General features: G+C 45.0%; 1 protein-coding gene across 2 annotated transcripts in view; it reads left to right on the forward strand.

Annotated features, from left to right (window-relative positions):
• Uba2 (ubiquitin like modifier activating enzyme 2) overlaps positions 1–17,308 on the forward strand; it is a 29,195-nt gene extending 11,887 nt beyond the window's left edge. The window contains exons 7-18 of one of the 2 annotated variants that reach the window (XM_026789916.1): positions 1,209–1,276; positions 2,475–2,596; positions 3,809–3,908; positions 4,915–5,078; positions 9,012–9,105; positions 9,204–9,316; positions 10,926–11,081; positions 12,101–12,197; positions 13,879–13,984; positions 15,148–15,284; positions 16,134–16,181; positions 16,511–16,592. In XM_026789916.1, coding sequence (XP_026645717.1) covers positions 1,209–1,276; positions 2,475–2,596; positions 3,809–3,908; positions 4,915–5,078; positions 9,012–9,105; positions 9,204–9,316; positions 10,926–11,081; positions 12,101–12,197; positions 13,879–13,984; positions 15,148–15,284; positions 16,134–16,147 — 1,171 coding nt within the window. In that variant the 3' untranslated portion in view covers positions 16,148–16,181; positions 16,511–16,592. Of the gene's footprint in view, positions 1–1,208; positions 1,277–2,474; positions 2,597–3,808; positions 3,909–4,914; positions 5,079–9,011; positions 9,106–9,203; positions 9,317–10,925; positions 11,082–12,100; positions 12,198–13,878; positions 13,985–15,147; positions 15,285–16,133; positions 16,182–16,510 lie in introns of both variants that reach the window. The other variant, XM_005368440.3, reaches the window with a different exon arrangement.
• Positions 17,309–17,844: the final 536 nt, after the last annotated feature.

A 17,844-nucleotide genomic window follows, 5' to 3' on the forward strand; every position in this document is an offset into this window, starting at 1 on the left:
TTTGCAGCTGGCTGAAATTTGTTTTTTAAAATGTATTTCTTTTTTTTTTTTCATTAATCATAAACTGATTGGCCCAGTGTCTCAGGCTCTTCTTATTAACTAATTCTTATAACTTATATTAGCCCATATTTCTTGTCTATGTTAGCCACGTGGCTTGGTACCTTTTTCAGCGAGGCAGTCACATCTTGCTTCCTCTGTGGCTGGGTCACGACTGCAGTAAAATGTGTTTCTAAAATCAATAGAAGTATGGTTGATAAAAATCAGACACGATGCGACACGACCATAACAGCACTCAAGAGTAGAGGCAAGCGGCTCTCTGGATTCTAAGCCAGGCCGTCTACCTAATGAGTTCCACGATACAGTCAGACCCTGTTGTAGCCGACAGCTAAGCCTCCACAACGTGTGGTATGGTGTGTGGATCATGCAGCTCAGTTGGGAGTATTTGCACAAATAGTGGATACCCCAGTTTTGATCCTTGGCCACAGAACACCCTAATTTGACTACCTAGCACGGATATGTCACACTCAATGGAAGACCCACCCAATCAGGTGGTCTAGAGGATGTGAAACATTGACAGCCTTGTTGGAAGTTAAATAGTATGACCAGAAGAAGGTCGTTTCATGGGAAGTGTTTTCAAGAGCTTTACAGTTTTCGGTGTTTGCTTCTTCGTGGGGGAAGCATATGAAAGGGTTCCACTGAGATTTCACTGAGTCATCTCCCTGAGGAAAGGCTGGGTGCCTCTGTGTCTGAAGAATCAAACCAGGTTTAGGGTGACTTGGCTGGTGAAAAATCTTAGCTTAACAGTTTAGTATTATTTTCTTTTCTATAAGAAGAAGAAGTGCCTTATTCTCTGCTGAATTTTGCCACCTAGAATAAGACTTTGGGACTGTGTAGCAGATGGGTAATTATGGACTAGCCAGCTGCAGGTGTCTGGTGAGTGTCCTCTAGTGTGAAAAAGTTCTTTAAGAAGGAAGCTTGCCTGTTTTTGCTAGCACGTTTGAATATTGAAATGTTTGAAACCTAGTTGATATTGTCACACATCTCATCTAGCCTTGGTGCCATGAGCAAACAGGATACTCTTAGGATTATGTATGCGCTGTGAATCATCATGCTAAGCATTTGGACTATTGTAAATAGATATTTCTGGGGAAATAGTCACATCTGTTTCAAATGCCTTTCCCTGATTGTTCACTCTTACGGAATTGCAGCCAGCTGTTTGGAGAGGAGGATGCAGATCAAGAAGTGTCTCCTGACAGAGCCGACCCTGAAGCTGCTTGTGAGTGGCTGTTGCCTTTGCTGTTGATTTAATGGTGGTGCCTTAAGGTTGCTTAATGTGCCATTGCATTTTGGGGGGAAATTGTTATTTTATGCATATGGATGTTTTGCCTGCATGTATATCTAGTCCCATCATCCCATTTTAGGGAGGTTGTTGGTTTGTTCTTTGATGGTAGGTTTTTTGTTTTGCTTTCTGTGTGCCCCTAGTTATATGCAAAGCACAGAGGTCCACCTGCTTCACTTTCCCAGAGTTCTGGAATTAAAGTGTATGATGTTTTAAAGCTTTCAGAACAAAGATTGAAAGGTTTAAGAACAAAGGAGTAGTTCCATTTCACTGGTAAGAACAGTGATCAAGATGGCTTGCGCCTTTAATCCCAGCACTCTGGAGGCAGAGGCAGGTGGATCTCTGAGTTTGAGGATAACCTGGTCTACAAAGCAAGTTCCAGGACAGTCAGGGCTACACAGAGAAACCCTGTCTCAAAGAAGCAAGAAAGAAAGAGAAAGAGAGAAAGGGAGGGAGGAAAGAAAGAAAGAAACCGAGATGAGACATTTCACAGATCTAATCATTAGGACTAGGAGCAGCACCCATTCTGTTTACAGGGTCTTTTTTTTTTTTTTTTTCCCTTTTTGGTTTTTCGAGACAGGGTTTCTTTGTGGTTTTTGGAGCCTGTCCTGGAACTAGCTCTTGTAGACCAGGCTGGTCTCGAACTCAGAGAGATCCGCCTGCCTCTGCCTCCCAAGTGCTAGGATTAAAGGCGTGCGCCACCACCGCCTGGTTAAAAGGGTTGTGTTTTAACTGTTAACCTGTTAGGGCTGGAGAGGTGGCTCAGGGTCAGTACTGACTCTTCCAGAGGACCTGGCACTCGTGTGTTGGTTTACATTCTCTGAAACTCCTGTTCCAAGGGATCTCATATCTCTTCGGACTTCCAAGGGCACAAAGACATATAGGTCAAACTACCTGGGCATATAAAATACAATCTAAAAAAAAAAAACTCAGAAAGCAGGTCAGTGGTGGTGAATGCCTTTAAAGAAGACAACAACAGCAACACATCTCACTGAGTCACAAAAATACACTAGTACTCACGTTGCTTGCTGTCCTGGAACTCTGAATGTGTTCCGTACAGCTGCCTTCCATTGAGTGATTCTCTCCCTTAGGTGAGAACGTAATTGTACATTGAGATACAATGCTTGTTTTGTAGGGGAGCCGACAGAGGCTGAAGCCAGAGCCAGGGCTTCCAATGAAGATGGAGACATTAAACGTGTTTCCACTAAGGAATGGGCTAAGTCAACTGGGTACGATCCAGTTAAACTTTTTACCAAGGTCAGTCTCGCTCTCTTCCTCATTTTTCTGGTCTGATTGGGCTTCCTGCTTCCTCTCTTTTAAAACTTATTTTATGTGTATGAATGGTTTGCCTGCATGTGTTTATGTGTACCATGTGTATGCTGGTGCTGCCTCAAGTGGGGGTTCTGATCCAAGAGAACTAGACTCAGGATGTTAGTGAACCACCATGTGGATGCTGGGAACTGAGCCCTATCCTCTGAAAATTCAGCGAGCGCTCTTACTGTGAACCATTTCTGCAGCCCCCAGGGCTTCTGCGCTTGATCAGCAAGACTCTCACTCAACAGTATTTCAGCTAGGTTTACTTTTATTATTATTATTATCATTAATTTTCATTTTAATTTAGAAGGGCACACATATGCCATGGTGCTCATGTGGAGGTCAGATGGCAACCTTGTGGAGTTTTGTCCTACCTTTGGGGTTATGTGATAGATACTCTTCCAGGAGAGACACAAACAAACATCAGTTTGCCACAGATAGGAAACTGGCCAAAATAGAGTATTGATAGCACCAAAGCTCAACTTTGTGAAACAGTGAGTTTTTTATTTGGTTTTGTTTTTTTAGTGGGGCATAGAAGATGAAGGTTCTAGACAGGGTTTTATCTGTATAGCTCTGGCTGTCCTGGAACTCATTCTGTAGACAAGGCTGACATCAAACTGCCTCTGCTTCCAGAGTACCGGAATTAGAGGTGTATACCACCACCACCTGGCAGCTCAAACCACCCCAGAATTTCTTAACTCTATAACTTTAAGATGTTTACTAACCCCAATCCCCAAAATGAAAGGGGCAGAGATGGAGGACAAAACCTCTAAGTGTATTATTTTAAAAACAGTATTTAGCTGGATTGCATGGAAGCAGAGCTGGTGTGTTTTGTTTTTGTTGTTTGTTTTTCCAGATAGGGTGCTGGTGTTTTTGTTGAACCCTTCAGTTTGTGTCGTTAGTGTTTCAGATTAATTTTGTGGGATTGCTGGGGAGGTAGGTAGGACAGTCTGGGTGATCCGTAGAGCTGACAGTACCATTGCCCTGAATTCTCCAAATATTTGAACTGTGGTGCTGAAAATTGTTCCTCTGCCTACATGTGCCATGCCTTTAAACTTGCTTTTATGGTATAATTATAGTAAGTAAATCAGCACAATTTGATCTGTGTTTAATGAAGTTGGGCTCTGTGTGATTCATGGGATTTGTTTGTTTCAGCTTTTTAAAGATGATATTAGATACCTGCTGACAATGGACAAACTCTGGCGCAAGAGGAAACCTCCAGTTCCCCTGGACTGGGCTGAAGTGCAGAGTCAAGGTAAACAATGCAGCCAGTCACTGGTGGTGGTGCAGCCTTTAACCCCAGCACTTGGGAGGCAGAGGCAGGCAGATCTCTAAGTTCGAGGCCAGCCTGGTCTACAGAGCGAATTCCAGGACAGCCAGGGCTGTTATATAGAGATATCCTGTCTGGGGTGGGGGTAGGGGGCGAAGAGTCCAGCTAGTCCTTTACATACTGTGGGAATACATGTTTGTGCATTTGAGTGATTGGGCTGATTATAAAGAGAAATCATTAGACACGCCACTCCCAAGAGCGGGAGCTAGTTTTCTCTCTCTCTCTCTTTTTTTAAATTGTTAATGATTAGGAAGTTGTGGGTTCGTTATTCCCAAAAGTGTGGGGAATATATGTAAAAATTGTCTTTGTACTCTTGAGTTATTTCTTTAAGATTTAATATAGAAATACATTGTTAAAATTTATAGTCAAGGAAATAAAACAGTTGTACTAACTTCTTCCTTCTCAGTGGCATACTGTGTTTCCTTCTCTGAACTATGCTGCAGCGTCCAGCATGATTGAACTTAAAAAGTCCCTGGAGTGACACATAGCACCAGTGGCGTTGTGTAACGTTGGGCCAGTGGAAGCAGGAGTGCCAGCTTGACTGACAGAGTGTGGGCTGTGCTGGGCACAATATGATACTCACCTTTTTATATATATATATTGCTTTTCAACTGTGTGGGTATGTGCATATGAGTGTAGGTTCCCACCAAGGCCAGAGAGGGTGTTAGGTCCTCTGGAAGAGCAGCCAGTTTTCCGCAGCCCTGCCATTATATTCTTGAATTCCAAAAATTCGGTGAGAGTCTGACATGGTCTTAAACAGCCCACAGCTTCAGCAGTTTTCTTGCACACATACTTGTAGTGATACCTATCAAATGGAATTCATTTATTTATTTATTTATTTATTTATTTATGACATCTTAATGGCCAACAGTTGAATCTGTTGAATAGACCAAGGTAGAGGTAGGTGTTTAATATTCTTACTCATTTTTAGGAGACGCCAATGCATCTGATCAACAAAACGAACCCCAGTTGGGTTTGAAAGACCAGCAGGTTCTGGATGTAAAGAGCTATGCAAGCTTGTTTTCAAAGAGCGTCGAGACCCTGAGGATGCACTTGGCAGAGAAGGGGGACGGAGCTGAGCTCATGTGGGATAAGGTCTGTTTTCAAAGAGCACTGAGACCCTGAGAGTCCACTTAGCAGAAAAGGGGGACGGGGCTGAACTCGTGTAGGATCAGGATCAGGTTTGTTTGGAAATGTGTCTGTCACTTATGTACGTCCCTTACGCTGTTCCTGTGTTGTAAGTAAAGCTAACAACTTGGGGTATTACTTACTTTGTTTGAATGTTTTCATCTCCAGTTGTTATGTTAGAATATGAATTTTCTATGCATATGGATAAGGTCAAGTATCAAAAAATTTGTTTTGGTAACACACTCATGGCTTATGTTGAGTAGAAAGTGATTTGTCTCGGTAGGGTGTTAGAAAACAGGCCTGAAGGCCTCTGCTTTCGGAGGCAGTAGCTCATCTGCTTGATTTGACCTTAAAAATAGTAAAAGTTGCCTATACACTTTCTCCCAGGGACTAAGCCTAGGCCCTTGTCCATGCTTGGTAAGTGTGCTATGTGGCTCAGGCCTTAACAGTTAAAAGCATGTGCTACCTCTCATCTCTGAGGTTGCCTTTCTGTTGAAGTGCACAGAGTTTCAGAACTTAGGGAGAGAAAAACCCGGCGAAGTCGACACCTAGAGTCCCAGCACTTGGGAGGCTGAGCTAGATCACCATGTTTGAGGCCATCCTAGGCTGTAGAGTGAGCCTGGTTCTGTTGTATCTGAAACAGGATCTGTAGTGCAAGCTAGCCTCAAACTCCCTTTGTTGTTGGGGGTGACCTTGACCTCCTGACCTTGCTGCCTCCCCTCACGGATGCAGGACCACTTTACCTAGTTATGTGATGCTAGAGGGGGCTGCTCAACAGACCAAGCTGCATTACCAGGAAGATGCAGTTGTTCTTAAAGTTGAAATAAGTTCACTGTGTTTAATTGGCATTTGAATTGCAGGCAAAATTGATTATGTGATAAAGTTTATTTTAGTACTGACAGTTTTAATGGGAGACCTGAGATGTGTCTCTGGCTCTTTACTGGGTTGCTTACTTGCCTGGCATGCATGGGGCCCTGGGTTTCGTCCCCAGCATGGGAAGGAAAAGAAAGATTTGCTATGGGTCTCAAAGTAAAGAGAAATGGTCGGGGGCTGGAGAGATGGCTCAGTGGTTAAGAGCATTGCCTGCTCTTCCAAAGGTCCTGAGTTCAATTCCCGGCAACCACAGGGTGGCTCACAACCATCTGTAAAGAGGTCTGGTGCCCTCTTCCTGCCTGCAGGCATACACACAGACAGAATATTGTATACATAATAAATAAATAAAATAAATATTTAAAAAATAAAGAAATGGTCGGGCGGTGGTGGCGCACGCCTTTAATCCCAGCACTTGGGAGTCAGAGGCAGGCGGCTCTCTCTGAGTTCGAGGCCAGCCTGGTCTACAAGAGCTAGTTCCAGGACAGGCACCAAAGCTACAGAGAAACCCTGTCTCGAAAAACCAAAAAAAAAGTAAAGAGAAATGATTGGCCAGTTTTAGAATCCTCAGATAACTTTGTATGCATAAACTTTGAAAGTTTGGTTGAATCAGAGATCTAAAACAAAGCTAGTGGGTTTAAGTTTTTGAAATTCTTATAAACATTAGTCTCTTGGTTTGTGTGATATAAATGGTAGGTTTTGAAATATTTTCTTTGCTGTTATTCTAGTGATTTGGAAAGTTTCTGTTTTTTCATTGGGGCCAAATAAGGAGCTCATGGCCCTGAGCCTAAGCACTGCTGCCCTCATGGTGTCAGAGCCAGTTTCTGAGAGACTGGCTGGTTTGGGGTTTTTAATTGATGTACCTTTATGTATATGAGTGCTCTGTCTTTGTGCACACCAGAAGAGGGCACCAGATCGCATTACAGACAATTGTGAGCCACCGTGTAGGTGCTTGGAATTGAACTCAGGACCTCTGGAAGAGCAGTCAATGTTCTAAACTACTGAGCTGTCTCTCCAGCCTGAGAGATTGTTTTGCCTGCATGTGTGCAAGACATGTGTTCCTGGTGCCCACATAGGCCTGAAGAGTTGAGTGAACCCCCTGGAACTGGAATTACAGTAGTTGTTAGCCATTGTGTAGATGCTGGCTTGGAACTGAACTCAGGTCCTAGAAACCAGCCAGTGCTCCAAACCACTGAGCATTTCTGTAGCCCCACATACCATTTGTTATAAAGGCATCTAACTGGGCATGGTGGTGCACACCTTTAATTCCAGTATAGTGAGGTAAAGCAGCAGGTTCCAGGACAGCCAGGGCTGACAAACCCTGTTTTAAAAATAACAGAAAAGAAAGAAAGAATCCAGGCATTTTATAGAGCAAGACAGCTACGTCTTACTCAGGAACTTAAGAAAAGTAGAAGTAGACAGCTAGACATGATGGCTCATTCCTTTGGTCCCAGTGCTTGGGAGGCAGAGGTAGGTGAATCTCTGAATTTGATGCCAGCCTGATCTATGTAGTAAATTTCATAACAAACAGGGATACAGGGATATGTAGTGAGACCCTGTCTCAAAATAAAAATAAGGTAGAGATCCTCAGGTCCAGGAGTAGCATTTGCATTTGGGGTTGGCCTGGGTACATGGATGAGCTGCGCCCAAGTGTTTCAGCCTTTGCTTCACTTGAGAGCATGTGTTGTACACAGCAGCAGTCACCCCTGGGCTTTTCGTCTTTACTGGAGGGAAAATGGCCCTAAGGCTCTAAGGTGGGCGTGTTGGTGTTGCCTTTAATCCCAGCGCTCATGAGGTATAGTCAGGCAAAATTCTCCAGGTCTACTAAGTGAGTTCCGGGACAGGGAATACAGGAAAATACAGGACAGGGCTACACAGAGAAACCCTGTCCTCAGAAACTGCACACAGGGTGTCTGTTCAGTTCTAGTTTTACACGTTAAAGAGTTCAACAGCCACATCTGGGAAAGACCTTACTGGTGGGACGGAGACTGAGCAGGGCTGAACAGGTTGTCTTTGTGTAGATTCTCTGCGTGTCTAGCAGCCTCACTGCTAATGGGTCCAGAAAGGGCTTCCTTCGGTGAGAAGGGGACTTGGTCTTTAGCTGTACACATGTTCTCATTTGGTTTTGTTTGTTTATTTGATGTGCCCTGGTGTTCTGCCTATATATACTCTGTGAGGGTGTCATCCCTTGGAACTAAAGTTAGAGTTATGAGCTACCATATGGGTGGTGAGAAATTCTAGCTCTTCTGGAAGAGCAACCAGTGCTTTTAACGGCTGAGCCATCTATTTAGCCTGGTTTTGTTTTTTAAAGGTGTATTTATTTTTCATTTCATGCTTATAATTGTTGTGCTTGCTTGCACATGAGTCTGTGCACTGTGTGTGTGATGCCTGCAGTGGTCAGAAGACAGTATTGAATCTCCTGGAACTAGTTACAGATGTTGTGACCACCACATGGATGCTGGGAACTGAACTCTGGTCTTCTGTAAGGGCTATAGGTTCTCTTAACCAACCACTGGATCATCCTTCCAGTTCAGTGCATTTGTTTAAGCAGGAGCGCTCTTCTAGCAAGCATGGTGGTTCTTAGTGTTTTTAGCAGACTGTCTTCCTGGACCAGAAAACCAGATGAGCCTCTTTCACCTACCCTGTCAGCCTCCATGCTACTTACTGGGCGGCCTCCCCCATCCAGCCTCTGGTTCAGTCACCCTTTGTTCCTGCTGTGTGGCCGAATGTGACTGTTTGTTTGTTTGTTTGGTTGGTTTTTTTTTGTTTTTGTTTTTTTTTATTTTTTATTTTTTTTTTGGTTTTTCGAGACAGGGTTTCTCTGTGGTTTTGGAGCCTGTCCTGGAACTAGCTCTTGTAGACCAGGCTGGTCTCGAACTCACAGAGATCCGCCTGCCTCTGCCTCCGAAGTGCTGGGATTAAAGGCGTGCGCCACCACCGCCCGGCTCAAATGTGACTGTTTTTGAAGGTAACAAATGATAGTGAAATGACTTTGATTGGACCAGGCCTTGTCATTTGTGTTGCTGGCAGGATGACCCCTCGGCAATGGATTTTGTCACTTCTGCTGCAAACCTCAGAATGCACATTTTCAGCATGAATATGAAGAGCAGATTTGATATAAAATGTAAGTTGTTTGTACTTCAGTTGTATCATCAACAAACCCATGCAGAGTTTTCTGTTTTGACAGCTAAATGTGTTTGTCCGTGTCTTTCTGTCCTCTAGCAATGGCGGGGAACATCATTCCTGCGATCGCTACTACTAATGCAGTGATTGCCGGCTTGATAGTGTTGGAAGGATTGAAGATTTTATCTGGAAAAATAGACCAGTGTAGAACTGTAAGTAATTTTGTTTAGTTTTGTTTTTTTGAGATATTGCCTCACTATGCTGCCCTAACTGATCAGGAATTTGCTATATGAGCCAGGCAGGCCTTGAACTCACTGGGATCCACTTGCTGCCTCCTGAGTTGTAGATTTAAGGAGCTATTTAATTTCCTTTTAAGAGTAATTTTATAAGAAACACATTAAACACATTAAATGTGCTGGTGATTGTCTCGCATAGACCAGGCTGACCTTGAGTTGAGGGTGGCTTGAATGGGCTCCTAAGAGCAAGTGCACCCCTCCCCACTCCCAGCTTTATTCAGTTTTTTTTTGTTGTTGGTGGTGATTTTTGTGTTTGTTTTTGGTTTTTCAAGACAGGGTGTCTGTTGTGTGTAGCTCTGACTGTTTTGGAACTCACTCTGTAGACCAAGCTGATCTCAAACTCGCAGAGATCCACCTGCCTCCACCTCTTGAGTACTGGAATTAAAGGTGTGCACCACCATATCCAGTCAGTTTTTTTGTTGTTTTGTTTTAACCTTTATGTTTTTAACTTCTAAATTTTTTTTGATAAAATTTTCACAGAAAGCTGAATGTTTCGTTTGGCTTTTAGCTTGAGTTATGACCGTTATTAAGTTTATTCATACTTAATGTGACTGTTTCAATTGTTTGTGCTTAGTTTTTATTTATTTATTTTATTTATTTATTTTTTATTTTTTATTTTTTTTTTGGTTTTTCGAGACAGGGTTTCTCTGTGGTTTTGGAGCCTGGCCTGGAACTAGCTCTTGTAGACCAGGCTGGTCTCGAACTCACAGAGATCCGCCTGCCTCTGCCTCCCAAGTGCTGGGATTAAAGGCGTGCGCCACCACCGCCCGGCATTGTGCTTAGTTTTTAAATATCAAAGTGGATCCATAATGTTTATCCTGAGTGTTAAATTCTTTTGCTGGATGCTGGCCTTCAAGCTGGGTTTTGTGCACAGTCAGCACGTGCTCTGCCCTGCTCTACAGCTGCAGCTTCAGTTGTTTGTTACTGCTACTGATTGCCTTGCACCTCTTTCTCCCCTGGAGTGGCCCCGGGGCCTGTAAGTCTCTTCTCACCAAGGCCGAGTGTTCATTGTGGGAAAAGCTACAGGCAGAGGCCGTACTGCATAGTGACCTTACTTTTCTCTGGGCTAGGGGAACCGTTGTGATTCTTGAGAGTTAATTGATCTTAGACACTGTGCTAGCTAGAGTCATAAAGTGAAGATGGGCTGGAGAGGGGAGAGGTGGCTGCTCTTTCAGAGGACCCAGGTTCCATTCCCAGAACCCACACCACATCTTAAAACTAACTTCATTGCCAGAGGATCTGACGTCCACCTGGCTTCTCTGTAGGTACTAAATGCATGTTGGGCACAGGAGTATATAGGCAGAACGCCCATATACATAAAATAATAAGAAATGAAAAAATGCCTTTAGTCTCAGCACCTGAGAGATAGAGGCAGGTGGATCTCTTTATTTTGAGGCAAGCCTGGTCTACAGAGTGTGTTCCAGGACAGTCAGGGCTACACAGTAGGGGATGGGGGCAATTCCAGATTTATCTGTAAAATGGCAACTCAGCGTTTCTGTTTCTTGCTTGTGTTTTTTCTTTGAAGATTTTTTTGAATAAACAGCCAAACCCAAGGAAGAAGCTCTTGGTGCCCTGCGCCCTGGATCCTCCCAACAGCAGCTGTTACGTTTGTGCCAGCAAGCCAGAGGTGACCGTGAGGCTGAATGTCCACACAGTGACTGTCCTCACCTTACAGGATAAGGCAAGTGCAAGGACAAATTCTGTCTTCTTTTTGAGTCGAGGGTGGAATTCACCCTCCCCTGGAAGCCCGGGCTGCAGAGCGAGTAGCACCATTCCTGATGGCTTTGCAATCCAGATTCCCTCTGGCCTCTTCCGCCAGTGGTTCCAGGATATGTGTCTCGTCTTAGAAAGGTGTGGGTGTGCTTGACTGGAGGATGGGTCCTGGCTGGGCAGAGGCAGACGGTGGGTATTTGTAACAGCAATATCCTTCAATTGTCCTGGTTTTGTTGGTGAACAAACTGCATCACAATGCCTGGCTGAGGCTGGTGTGCTCTCTTTCTCACTTGGTCTTGAAGGATGTGTGTAAGGTGCTCTTTCCTATGACAGAGTGTTGTGTGCTGTGCAGCTGAAAGGACTTCTGGGTGTGGAGAGTAGGTAGGATTTAACAGTGTTGTCACTTAAGTTGCATCTTAGAAGTTTAGGGGAGACGCTGTTTGGAACAGGAAAGGTTATCTGAGGATCTGATTAGACATTTTCCTGTCTAACACCTTCCATGACAGGGTTGACTTGGAGAATGAGGGAAAATGTGTTAGAAGCTCTGCCTGAGCCCAGTATGCGGGGAGAGAGAGGAGGGCATCTCCTGGTCCTCTCTGGGAGAGCATCACATGGGCAGATGTGCCATGTGGGCAACTCCTTGGTTTCCTGCTGTCAGGAGCAGAGAGAATATATTAAAGGATAACTGTGGCCCGAGAGACCTAGTGAATCAGACAAACCTGATGATCCTAGTGCCATCCCCAAGTCTCTTGGTGGAAGGAGAAACCCAATCCCAACCAAAGCTTTTGTCTGGTCTGAGTGCTGTGGCACTCGTGTGTACGCTCTTACATATATATATCACACACACACACATACTTACGTAATAAGCTTTGAAGAATAACTTGAACCCTCTTCAGTGAAGAGGTAAACCTGTATAGAAAAGCAATGGGGGGTTTTGTTAGGTCTTTAATGAGCTGCATTAGTTCATATTTAATTCCCCCCCTTCAGATAGTGAAAGAGAAGTTTGCTATGGTGGCACCGGATGTCCAAATTGAAGATGGGAAAGGAACAATCCTGATATCCTCAGAAGAAGGAGAGACAGAAGGTACCAATCTTGCTCTTCCTCACCTGGGCATCTGCCTGAAGGAGGGACAAGCTGGCTCATGTGGTGTTTGCTATTGCACTGATAGCTGTGGAACTTGTGGGGGTTTCTCAGGCTGCTCTTTGTCTTCCACAGCTTTAGATTTGGAGGGTTTCTGGTGTTGATGTGCCTCGGGGATTTATTGGTCTTCCAGTGCCCAGATAATGGCTAATTACACATTGTAATACCACTGTACATTTCCAAGGATGCTCAGTTTATATCGTGGGCCCTAGGGCTAGGTTGGTGGTGAGCATGAGCTTCAGGCTGTTGGTCACACTGGAGAGTGGCAAGGTCTTGGTAGCTGGGTCTTTCCCACCCCATCCCCAGCTTTCAGAATCAGACACACAGTGCTGCACCTGCATCATCCCCTGCACTGAACTATTTAGGAGCAGGAATATAGTCAGTTGGCAGAGCTTCTCTTAGCATGCATGAACCTCATGAACCGGGTGTGGTATACACCTGTCTCAGTCCTCAAAGTGGGGGAGGAAGCAGGAGGAGGATCAGAAGTTCAAGGCCATTCTTAGCTATTTGGTAAATCTAATGCAAACCAGGCGTGGGTGCGCACACTTTAATCCTGGCACTCGGGTAGAGGCAGTAGGATCTCTGTGAGTTTGGGACCAGCCTGGTTTATAGAGTAAGACCTTATATATATGGGGGGTTGGCAGGAGGACACTGGAGAGATAGATAGCTCAGAGGGCCCTGATTCAATTCCAAGCACTCATATGACAGCTCACAATTGTCTGTAACTCCAAGATCTGATACCCTCATGCAGACAAAACACCAACACACATAAAAGTAAATAAATTATTATTAAAAGAAGTATCAGGATTCCTGTTGGTAGTTTTGCTTGTTGAGAGATTAAGGTATTAGGTCATATATAATCAGAGGTCATATGTTGGCTGGCCATTTGGGGAGTCCAGTTTAAATCAATTTGCTTTGTTTTTGGTGGGTTTTTTTTTTTTTTGTTTGTTTGTTTGGTTTTGGTTTTTTGAGATAGTGTTTCTCTGTGGCTTTGGAGCCTGCCTTGGAACCAGCTCTTGTAGACCAGGTTGGAAATCAGTTTGCTTTGAATGGGAGATTTCTGTGGGTCTTTCCTGTTTGCCCCTCTTGAAGTGCTTTTGGTGTTGAATGTTCGGGGCTGAATTTCTAAGTACCTAATAGCACAGTTAGTTTTCTGTGACTAAGAACCACAGCCTGGAACACGTACTTAACCAGCAAACACTTTGCCCTCAGTCCTCTCCTCTCCTCCTCGTCCTGTCTTCACGTGGTCTGTCTCACAGGGATGTGTGTCCCAGCTATGGGTGGCCAGGCTTCTATTGACACCTACTTACTTACTATTTAATTTAGAGTAAGACTATTGTGTAGCCTAGGCTAGCCCCCCAAATAACCTTGGCCTTTTGATCCCCGTCTCACCTTCCAAGTGCTAGGGTTACATGCATATGAAAACCTGTTTTTAATCTGTTGCCACTAGTACAAAGAGCTGTCTCTTTAAATGCGATTACTTTCTTGGGTACTATGGGTCAGGATTTGAGAGTGCCAGTTTTGCAGGGACACAGTCTGACCAAAATGGATTTTGCTTTTTAAGAACTTACCTGCCTGCGCTGTGAAGTCATGACTAAAGCATCTGTGTTCTGTTCACATCCAGCTAATAACCCCAAGAAGTTGTCTGATTTTGGGATTAGAAATGGCAGCCGGCTTCAAGCAGATGACTTCCTTCAGGACTACACTTTACTGATCAACATTCTTCATAGGTAGGAGCTGTTACGCTGGCGTATATGAAGCACAGGAGCGCTCGAGAGGAAGGCTCAGTAGAGCCGCACAGGGCTGTACCTGCAGGAAAACGCTAGGACTCAGAAAGAGAGATAAACAACAAAACCATTTTGGGATGAAAAACTGGAGGGGCTGGGTGTTGGTGGCACACACCTTTAATCCCAGCACTCTTTAAAAATCTTAAATTATTCAGTGAATATTCCTCATGGCACACATGTGGAGGTCAGCAGACTTGTGAGACCTGGGACCTGAACTCAGGCCTGCAAACACCCTTAACCTGAGCCACACTGCAGGTACCATATTTACCTTTAAGAAAAGTTGTCAAAAGTTTGAGGATCAGCCATCCTATAAGCCCTCCAGTTTTGTTTTGTTTTGTTCTTTAGTTTTTCGGGACAAGGTTTCTCTGTAGCTTTGGAGCCTGTCCTGAAACTAGCTCTTATAGATGAGGCTGGCCTTGAATTCACAGAGAACCGCTTGCCTCTGCCTCCCGAGTGCTGGATTAAAGGCGTGTGTGCACCACCACTGCCTGGCAGGACATTAAATTCTATAAGTTATGTAATGGACTTGAAGCTGAATGTCAGTGCTGTGCTGTCCCTGGCTTCATTGGGACACCAGCTGGGTGGCGGTGGCAGACTTGTGTTTCCTTGTGAAAGGAAAGAGTGGGAAAGGACAGGGAGCTGAAGTGTCTGAAGGAGTAGCACAGTCTGACAGCATGTCTCAGAACAGAACTGCCTGTGAAAATGTGCATCCTCTGCTCACCTTGACACACATTCTCGTGCACAGTTTGAAACTCATGTGTGAAAGTGGGGAGTTGCCTATAAAGGTAGGGGAGACCCAGAACACCGAGATCAGCTCACGAATGGAGTGAAGGCTCTTTGTTTGGGTGCAGCATCTGGGAAAAGGGATGTCTCAGTTGCAGGGCTGCAGGATCTCTTGTTCAGTTTTCTATGTTAGTGACACAAAATAAAACCAGCCTTTACAGTTTGAACCAGAAAAGCTTTGCTCTGTGATCTTTTTTTCGAGAGCATTGTGAAAGTTAAAGCCTTCTGGGGTGCGGTGCACTCTGAGGGTGGGGGAATCTGCTCCTTTACCATGTGAGGGAGCATGGCCTGGTCCCTGGTTTACAGCCTGTGTTCTCTTACAGTGAGGATCTAGGAAAGGATGTCGAATTTGAAGTTGTTGGTGATGCCCCAGAAAAAGTGGGGCCCAAACAAGCTGAAGATGCTGCCAGAAGTATCACCAACGGCAGTGACGATGGTGCCCAGCCGTCCACCTCCACAGGTGAGTCACCTCCAAGCCAGTGGACTTAAAACAAGCTGGGACTTTGGTGGACTTTGTAAAATACTAACACTGAATTGGTCTGGAATTGACTGTATAACATGAAGCTTTGAGTTTTATGGATCGTGAAGCCCTTTAAGGCTGGGGATAGTCTTAGAGGAGCAGAGGTGGTTTTCTGACTCCCCTGTTGGACTCCAGCAAGCTATGGGTTCACTTTCTGCTCAAGGTCTGTTCTAAGCTGCCAACTGTCTATTTGATATGGAAGTCTCCAATCATTTATCTGGTTGGGTGTGGCTTCCAGGAGGCAGAGTCCCTAAGCCCAGGCCACCTTAGACTATCCCAGGGGTCCTGCTGCAAACACCTGGTACCTTTTCAGGTATCCAACCCTGTGCTGCTCTCTGATTGGACGGTTAGCCTCCCCTCCTTTCTTTTTGTGCAGGAAACTGAAGGTTAACAGTTTTTTACCTCTGTTTCCATTTCTTTGACCCTTCATCTTTTGATGTTCCTTAGAATGTTTGTTCTGGGCTGTAGTGTCCTCTGAGGATTAAGGGGTGAACTTGGAGGCTGTAGAACATGGCCACCTTGGCTGACCCACTCCCCACCCAACCAACCAAAGCATTGTTACCCTGACCCTCTGCTGTGCTGGGTTTTGAATGAAATGTAGGGAAGGTGTGGTTCTGTTTTTAGCTTTGGCACATGGGAGACACCCTGCCCTTTGGGTATAGAGCTAAAGAATTCGAGTATGGGGGTCCGGAGTTTGAAGCCTGGCCACATTTTGTGACCACAGGGAGTCCCTCTCTGTCCCTTGGTTTCCTTTCTGGAAGTGGGATAATAATGCTGTCTTCTTTATAGGGCTGATTAGATGAGTTTGTGCACAGCTCAGAGCAGTCGCTGGCAGGTGTAAGTGGCTTGTTGCTGTTGCTGCTCTTTCTTCTATTAGGGTGCCCCCACCCCTTCTCAGTGGAGACTCAACAGGCATGATGATGCATTTGAAACGTGCTAGTCACAATTTTTTGTTTTGCTTGGAAAAAATAGGACTTTGCCCAGGGTTGGTTCCCTTCCCAGTAACACCCTTTTCCTTAAAGTAGACATGCTTGTTATACCAAACACATTCCCTGGGGGTGGCCGGTGAGGGTGGCCTGGATTCAGTGAGCTGTCTGTGTGAGGCCTTGGTGAGCCGCTGACATCTCCCACACTTCACCACTCTTCACATTGTTTTCCGAAATAAGCCCAAGAGCAAGATGACGTGCTCATAGTTGACTCAGACGAAGAAGGCCCTTCAGATAGCGCTGACGGCAGCAAGGACGAGAGGGCGTGCAAGCGGAAACTGGAAGAAACTGAGGATGCTGGTGCCAAGAGGTCCCGCTTGGAGGAGGCTGAAGATAGTGATGACGTCATAGAGTTAGACTGAGCAGACTCCTGGCCCTTGATCTGGTTGGAACCGAAGGTTTTGTCCTTTGTTACGGAAGGGAAGCAGAGGGCTGCAGTGGCTTTGGTTCCGCCCTATGAAAGCATTCATTTGCTGAGACTGTTAGAGACTGTATTGCTGTACTGAAGTAGTAGTGTTTGAGACCCTTTGCGCTAAGCTGGGCGGACCAGCGATGAGCTGAGAGAACGCGTGCATGTTGCCTTCCCTGTAAATAGCCTTAGCTATCATTTCCTAGTGGAAAATACTGTGGGGTAGGAACGCTGAGACCTGGTTATAAATACTATGCCTTTATTTTTGGCTAGAGAAGAGTTATTTTTAGCCTAGATCTAACCATTTTCATACTCTTACCTGAAAGATTCACAGAAGTGTCAAGTGCTATGCATTGAAACTTGTTTTTTAAATGTTACCTGGCACTGTGTATATTAATGTAAAACAATGTTAATTTACTCAAATTTTCAGTTTGTACTGCCTGGTATGTCTGTGTAAGAAGCCAATTTTTGTGTATTTGTTACAGTTTCAGGTTATTTATATTTGATGTTTTGTAAACTCAAACAACAAATATACTGTACTTATGGACCAAATAAATGGTGTCTGTGTACTTGTTATCTCTTTGGCTGCCTTTAGTGGGTGTGTATCTGTCACAGGCATGAACAACTCTACACGTCTAAGGGCTGCCTCCAGGCTGAGACAACTGCTTGACTTGCTTGCAGGTAAAAAAGCTGGGCGTGAGCCGGGCATGATGGCCCACACCTGAGGCAGGTGGATCTCTGTGAGTTTGAGCCAGCCTGGTTTACAGTGCTAGTTCCAGGGCAGCCAAGGCTGTTACACAGTGAAACCCTGTCTTGGAAAAAACAAACAATAAAGACTGGGCGTGTCATGGTGGCATACCTCGTAATCCCAGCACTAGAGAGGCAGACAAGGAATCGCTGAGCTGCTTTGCAGGCTCCAGGCCAGTAAAGTGACCCCGTCTCTGAGAAATACTGCCCAGAGTTGACCTCTAGCCTCCGTGGACACACACAAGTGATGAACGTCTGACCCCTTGAGTGTGGCTAAGCACATCTGGGATCTCAGGCAGAAAGCTGAATCTGGAAGCTGGAGAGCCGGATGGCTCAGGTTAAGAAGAGTTGTTCTTGC

This window comes from Microtus ochrogaster, unplaced genomic scaffold, assembly GCF_000317375.1.
Source record: "Microtus ochrogaster isolate Prairie Vole_2 unplaced genomic scaffold, MicOch1.0 UNK32, whole genome shotgun sequence".
Taxonomy (NCBI): Eukaryota; Metazoa; Chordata; class Mammalia; order Rodentia; family Cricetidae; genus Microtus; species Microtus ochrogaster.